The following is a 7,699-nucleotide window of genomic DNA, read 5'->3' as shown; positions in this document are numbered from 1 at the left end:
TTCAGATTTTACTGGTTTAAATTCTGAAAAACATCCCACAGTATTAAAATGCAGAAGTGAGAAGACTTATAGAGTTTTTGCTCAAAGAGGCGTCACTTCAGAGGAGGAACAAGAAACAGATACATCCTCATTATTCACAGTAAGTTATTATATCTGTATATATTTAAAAATGTCACATACTGTATTAGTTTATATTATTTAGACCCTAATGTTAAACAAAACTGAAATTTTTATCAGAATTCTGTGAAATTCAATGCAGTTTAATCTCAGTTTCATTTCATAATTCCTGAAATTAGATCCACATTAAGAGTGAGATTTGTTTCTCTCTTTTTTTGCAACAGGATTATGGCGTCTGTTAAAGAGCTGCTTGTGAACTCACTGAGAGAACTAGTCCAAGATGACCTGAAGAAGTTTCAGTGGTACTTGAAGCATCATGAGTGTGTTTCAGCTTCTGAGATGGAGAACGCAGATGTCTTAGACACAGTGGATAAGATGGTGGCATATTTTGGACCAAAAGAAACTGTAAAGATCACAGTGAACATCCTGAAGAAGATGAACCAAAACCTTCTGGCTGAACAGTTAGAAAGTGAACATAAAGGTAACATTAAAATTAAATTCTTTCTCCTTTTATTCAGTAGAGTGACTGTTTAGAAGAGTGATGGTCTTATAATAAGGAAGTAATTGTTGGCTTTCAGCATAATAACCTTTCCTCTTAGCTCTGCCGGTGTGTTTGTGTCAATGCATTTTCTTTCTTTAACAGTTCAGGCTAAAGGAAATATAAAAACTTCTGCAACTGCAAAACAGATCTGGGGTATTGATCACTGTTTGTACAGGGAAATTTATATTGGCTAATTAATTAGGTTCACTAGAATTGTAATTCTAATTGAGGTACAAAAGCAATTACAGGAATGATGCCATATTTAATACTACATATATTGCAATCCATCCATCCATTTGTCTTATGTAGGGCCAGGATGTTTGCACATTGCCTTCCTGAATGTGCTTGTTAGCATGCAGCATGGCTAATGATGCTAAAGCTACTGCTGTCTCTGACTGTAGCCACAGAGATCAGAGTTATGTTGTTATTTATTTAATTTTTAAGAAGCGATGAAGGTGCACTTATAAATTATACAGTTGATGAGCAATTTCAGGTTAAAAATAAATATAACAAATAGCTCTGGTTTCTGTGAATACAGTATGATACAACATGCTAACAAGCACATTCAGAGAGGTGATTTGCAAACATTTACAAAAGTGAGGTACTTGTATGTCCTGAATATTAAAAGTTGTATCATAAACTCCAACTGGTGTTCTGTGATGTTCTGTGAAACCAAGCATTTTACTCTGTATACGCCATGGTATTTCCATGACTTTGCAAGTTATTGCAACAAGTTAGAATTTACATTATAAACTGTGTTGCAAAAAGACATGCATACTTATTGTCATCTTTTCTTCTCTCTCAAAGGCTCCAATGCAGAAAACGTTAAAGCTGATTTTCATGATTACAGAGAGATCAGCCTCAGACTGAAGAACAAATTAAAATGGGAGTACAACCGGATATTGGTTGGCGATTCTCAGATGGGTCATCGGGAATACCTGAATGATATTTACACTGATTTGTACACAGTGGAAAATGAGACTGGAGGAATAGTGAGTGAACACGAGGTGAGACAGATCGAATCAAAACGCACCCGATTTTCTGCCAAGGACACGCCTATCCAGTGCAATGACATGTTCAAAGACCATATGGGACGACAAAACAGAAAAGTGCTGATGATGGGGATCGCAGGAGTGGGAAAAACTATCTCGGTTAATAAATTCATTCTTGACTGGGCTGAAGGAAATGAAAATCAGAACATACTCTTCATATTTCCACTCCCATTTCGTAGACTGAATTTGATTACAAAAAAGTACAGTCTCATGGGACTACTTAACAAATGCTTCTTTAGTGGTCCTGAAGAGCTGCCCTCTCTTCCTGAAGATGACTCTAAGGTCATGTTCATATTTGATGGGCTGGATGAAAGTCGCTTCCCTTTGAACTTTAAACAGGGTGACAGATTTACAGATGTGTATAAAAAAACAACAGTGAGTAAAATAGTTGCAAACCTGATCAAGACACATCTTGTTTCCTCTGCCCTCATCTGGATCACTTCCAGACCAGCAGCAGCCGGACTGATACCCCGAGACTACATTGATCAGGTGACAGAGGTACGAGGATTCAACAATGAGCAAAAAGAGCAATACTTCATCAAAAACAGTCCTGAGGTTGCTGGAAACATCATCTGTCACATTAGAAAATCCAGGAGTTTGTACATTATGTGCCACATTCCCCTTTTCTGCTGGATCTCTCTCACTGTTCTTCAGCCTCTGCTGGATCAAGAGAGCAATGACAAAACTCCTACAACTCTCACAGAGATGTACACAAGCTTCTTACTCTCCCAGAAGCAACAGATGAAAGTAAAATACTGTGATGATGATAAACCTAACCCTGAAATCAAGTCTTTTGATAAGATTATTCTGAAGCTTGGGAAACTAGCCTTTAAACAACTACAGAAAGGAAACCTGATTTTCTACAAAGAAGATCTTGTGGAGTGTGGACTAGATGTCAGTGAAGGGTCGGTGTTATCTGGGTTATGCACTCAGATCTTCCACATGGAAAAGGCTGTGTCAGAGAGAAAAGTTTACAGCTTTGTGCATCTCAGTGTCCAGGAATTCCTTGCTGCTCTCTACGTGTTTTTCAAATATAAATGTTCCAAAAGAAACCCATTTCTTCAATCATGGAGGGAAAAACTGACATGGAGACTCTGTAAAACATCCTTATTTGACCTTCATAAAGCTGCAGTCAATAAGGCTTTACAGAGCAAGAATGGACACCTGGACCTTTTCCTCCGCTTCCTGCTGGGTCTCTCACTGGAGTCTAATCAGAGTGACCTGAAGGAACTGCTGCCAAAACTAGAAATGAAACCCAAGAATGTCAAAGACACTGCTGACTATATCAAAAAGATAATAGAGAGCGAAAAATCAGTAGAGAGGACCATCAACCTTTACCACTGTCTGAGTGAACTGAAAGATGACTTGACAGAGGAAATCAAAAAGTATCTGAGCTCAGGAAACCTATCAACACAGAATCTCTCCTCTGCTCAGTGGTCAGCTCTGGTGTTTGTGCTACTGATGTCAGAAGAAACTCAAGAAAAATTTGAACTGCATAAATACTGCAGATCTGATGAAGCGTTAATGATACTGATGCCTGTGATCAAAAACACCAGAACAGCACTGTAACTCAACTTTACATTAGTTTTTATGTGTGTGTATATATATATATATATATATATATATATATATATATATATATAATGTTAAAAATTGTTTTCATTATGTCTTCATGTATATATTTTATGTATTCATTTATGGTGTCTTTTGTAAAAGCTGCGTTTGCAAACCAGTGCACCTTTGGGGTAATGACTTAAATTGCCCAAAATCAATTTATTATTAAGGGTATTATTAAGGGGTTGACTATTAATTTAACTAATAGTTAAACTAAAGAAAGCTTTTTTTATTATTTTTTTAATTGTCTTACATTATCTCTTTAATGTACTTCAATAACATGATAAACCTGTTGAAATTATCTTTGCTTTTACTACATTGCTACAGCCAAAGTAATTTTTTATTTATTTTTTTTTATTTTTGTGCTTCACATTATAAAACCTGCCTAATATACATATTGTATTGTTATTTTTGTTCTACACAAAGACTGCAGTCCTGCCATATTTCTGGTCAGCACTGTGAAAGCGTGGCATCAGCTCTACAATCTTCAAACTCTGTATTGAGAGAGTTGGACCTGAGTAACAATGACCTGCGGGATTCAGGTGTGAAGCTGCTCTCTGATGGACTGAGGAGTCTAAACTGTTGGCTGCAAAAACTTAGGTATGTAAGAACATATAAAATGTACAGTACATACAGGGATAATATACAGTCTTTCAGTCATGTTTCTGTACATGATCTGACTCTTCTGTATATGATTGTGTCTGAAGGTTGTCTGGCTGTATGGTGACAGAGGAAGGCTGTGGTTATTTGTCTTCAGCTCTGAGTTCAAACCCCTCACACCTGAGAGAGCTGGATCTGAGCTACAATCACCCAGGAGAATCAGGAGTCCAGCTGCTCAAACACAAACTGGAGGATCCAAACTGCTCACTGCAGAAGCTCAAGTAGGACAAACACTGTTACCCAAAGTATACTTTGATGTGTATTCTGTGTTCCACGATGGTCTGTGCACTGTCTGCATGATGTTGATTTCATCATCAGGAGGGTCTGTGAGTGTCTGTGTGCAGCCCAACTTTTTCTATCCGTGTGGATAGTGCACAAGGGTTTGTCTATTGGTTTCATGTCAGACCTTTCTGAATAAGACTCACAATGACTAAGGCCAACATAGAACCTATGGACAAACCTATGCAGGGCCCATACCTTAAGACCATTTCACACCTATATTTGGCCCACCAGGAAATGTTGGCTGGGAAGATTAGTAAATAATACAATAGCTGTCCTGACAATAAGCTTGAGAGATTATGCTCTAATGTGTGTATTTCTGTGTTTAAAGTGTAGATCATGGAGGACAGATCAGAATGACAGCAGGACCAAAAAGGTGTAGGTTTAAATGCACACATCATCATTCCTATTGTTGCTACTGTTGTGTTCTCATTGTTTCTCTGTTCTTGTTTTCAGACGCTTGTGATCTCACACTGGATTCAAACACAGCGCACACTCAACTCATTATCTCTGATGAGAACAGAAAGATGACACGTGTGCCAGAGCATCAGCCGTATCCTGATCATCCAGAAAGGTTTGATACATGGTGTCAGGTTCTGTGTGGAGAGAGTCTTACTGGACGTTGTTACTGGGAAGCTGAATGGGATGGGGTTGGGACAGAAATATCAGTGACGTATAAAGGAATCAAAAGGAAAGGAGGCAGTGACTGTAGATTTGGATACAACAACAAATCCTGGAGTTTGTTTTGCACTGCTAATGGATTCACTGCCTGGCACAATAATAACAGAACTGATATATCTGTCTCTTTAAACCCCTCTAAGAGAGTCGGAGTGTATGTGGACTGGTCTGTTGGCACTCTGTCTTTCTACAGCGTCTCTGACACGCACACACTCACACACTTACACACATTCAACACCACATTCACTAAACCCCTCTATGCTGGATTTAGGGTTTATGACTCCTCAGTATCTGTGTGTAAGATTTCACAGTAGAAACATATGTGCAACTCACTTTTAATGCAGAATATGGAGTCAACAAACCACCTGACATAGATAAGATGAAAAAAAGACTTTCAATCATTGACTTTATCAAGATATTATTAGAAAAACATAACACTGATCACATCAAGCATAACTACATTCTTAAATCAGTCATCATAGTCATTGGAATCGGATGTTCTTTGAGTCCAGTTTGTGGTAGTTGAGTTTAAAGACTCCTGATCTCAACCATCCATAGAAAACTGTGTTCACCATGTGGAGAAAGCAAAAACTGTCACAAAGTCACAGATAACGTATGTGAACTTCTACTTACTGTATGACTCAGTACAACTAAAAGTATTGATGGTAGTAGATACAGCATATTGAGAAAACAAAAGCTTTCACATCCTCAGCCTTGAGTCTGCACTTCTCTATTGATTTTTAACATATCATTGCTGTTGTTCTCCCCACTGATATTTGCAGAACTGCTCAAGAGGCATAGGTCTGTTGTGATTCCACCAGGAATTTCCTTTTATTGTTAACCTTTAGTTTATGGATTAAATTAATTTAAGAGATGGTTTTAAAATGGAATGTTTTCTCATTAGCCCTTGGAACCTTTAGTGAATCGACATATTCTATTGTAAAACTGTAAATATGTTAATGATTATGAGTAATTGCTATTCTAGATCCTGTTTCTTTATCAAAATAAATGTCTACTTTTTTAAAGGTAAATAAACTGCTTAAATCTATATCGTGATGTTTGGGGAGTAGCATTTTACTAGTCTGATCAAGGTATAATGTTAACAAAATACAAAATTACTGCTTCTTTAGCCCTATAGGGGAATATAACATATTTGATAAACAACTAAACAATTGTATCTGCTAGACACAACATAACATAATGCATCTTTCTTTTTTTGACACTCCTTTCATTATTGTGGTCCATTTACATATTTAATTTATGTTGTATGAGTTTATCTTTTCTTGATGTTTACTAAAGCATGTAGAACTTCATAGTTAACAGAAGAGGAGCCTGACACTCTGACACATACAAGTGTGTGTGTGTGTCAGTTTGAACAGTGCAAATAGTGAGTTGCTGCTAAATTCTTCATTTACTTTTCAGAACATTCATACTTTTTTTTTTGGAAAATTAACATATAACGTTACTTATAAATGAAATGAAAACATTTACTTTTTAGAAACATGCTGCATTTATTTGAACACAGGCTAAGTTCTGAGGCAGATTACCAGAAATAGCCAATTTTGGATAGTTTGGGATTTTTGGTCTTATAGTAGTCCTCTCCACTACTCCTAACTTTTCACAGGTTTAGGAGCTAGTTTTAGCTCTAAAATGCTTTAAAATATACTCATAAAGTAAAAATTTAAGAGTCCTACTAGTCCTTTACTTTAAATTTACTATCATTGTTTAGTGCATTAAACATCTATTCACAAACTGAGTATTACTAATAAACATGGTCTAAACATACGCTCAGTATAAACACTTTACATCTGATTGTTATGCGATAAATTTAATTAATATGATCTAAAAGTCATAAACACAAGCATGCTTTGCATGTATTATACAATATGTGTTGTCTAAACATTATTAGACTATATCATTCAGTGTTACAGTGTAAATACTTACTTTTATATTGCATCGTTTTCTAGACCATTAAGAATCGTGGCATCGTGAGACATTTAGTTGCAATGAAATGAAATCTAATTCATGTTAGGAAATATAGTTTGGAAAAAGTCTAACTAGTAAAATATGTACAAGTTTTGTCACAGTAATACAACAGTGAATGCAAGTAGGCTAATAAAAGAAATCCTTCTTAAAAGTCATGTAAATGTCTGCTGGATCAGCCGTGTGTCACATTGTGTTCTTCTTCTGATCAACCTAAAAGTCTTAATCCTCACAGCACGTCATCTTCCAGAAATAAACAGTAAGCCAGATGAACTTGAAGGAAACTCACTGCTTTGTTTTGGTGAGGTGGGCATTTACCTCCTGCGCTTTTCACATGGCTAATTATAATATGAAAGCAAAAGTAGCTTGTGGCCATGATCGAATTAAAAATAATTAGCTCTGATCAGACAAACTGGACATCATGTTGTTTTCATATTGATTACGTCTTTACACAATACTTGTTTTCGAAACTTACTTGACTTAAAAGTATACTAAATTTTCAGTATAAAAGTATCAAGTGTTCTCTAGATATGTCACTCACGTCTCTGTGTTGTGTATTGGCTGATTTATAGTATATTTTAATGACGTGTTTCTGAATGAAGATCACAGAGACCAACACAACAGACAGCACCCTGTATGTTTTCTTTATTTTGCTAAATCACAAAAAAAAATTGTTATTATGAGTGTATAAAAATAAAAGGGTCTACTTTTATTTTTATACACTCATAATAACAAAAAACTTTGGATGATAAAGTAATTTAAAGAGATATTAGAG

The 7,699-nt window shown here is 36.1% G+C and overlaps 1 protein-coding gene across 1 annotated transcript; it reads left to right on the top strand.

Moving 5' to 3' along the window:
* The first annotated feature begins 345 nt into the window (after positions 1 to 345).
* Positions 346 to 5,833, top strand: LOC141336176 (protein NLRC3-like). The gene is made up of 6 exons (XM_073841715.1): positions 346 to 598; positions 1,466 to 3,275; positions 3,751 to 3,924; positions 4,032 to 4,205; positions 4,595 to 4,641; positions 4,720 to 5,833. The coding sequence occupies exons 1-6, from the start codon at positions 346 to 348 to the stop codon at positions 5,253 to 5,255; spliced, it is 2,994 nt and encodes a 997-aa protein (XP_073697816.1). The 3' UTR covers positions 5,256 to 5,833.
* Positions 5,834 to 7,699: the final 1,866 nt, after the last annotated feature.

Source organism: Garra rufa, chromosome 6 (assembly GCF_049309525.1).
Source record: "Garra rufa chromosome 6, GarRuf1.0, whole genome shotgun sequence".
Classification (NCBI taxonomy): domain Eukaryota; kingdom Metazoa; phylum Chordata; class Actinopteri; order Cypriniformes; family Cyprinidae; genus Garra; species Garra rufa.
This window is presented reverse-complemented; position numbering and strand designations above follow the sequence as displayed.

Bases quoted from the DNA above. Each gene is read 5' to 3' on its own strand.
- LOC141336176 (XM_073841715.1), top strand. From the start codon at position 346: ATGGCGTCTGTTAAAGAGCTGCTTGTGAACTCACTGAGAGAACTAGTC. The intron at 599-1,465 runs GTAACATTAAAA...TCTCTCTCAAAG, and splicing joins GTTAGAAAGTGAACATAAAG to GCTCCAATGCAGAAAACGTT. The intron at 3,925-4,031 runs GTATGTAAGAAC...TTGTGTCTGAAG, and splicing joins TGTTGGCTGCAAAAACTTAG to GTTGTCTGGCTGTATGGTGA.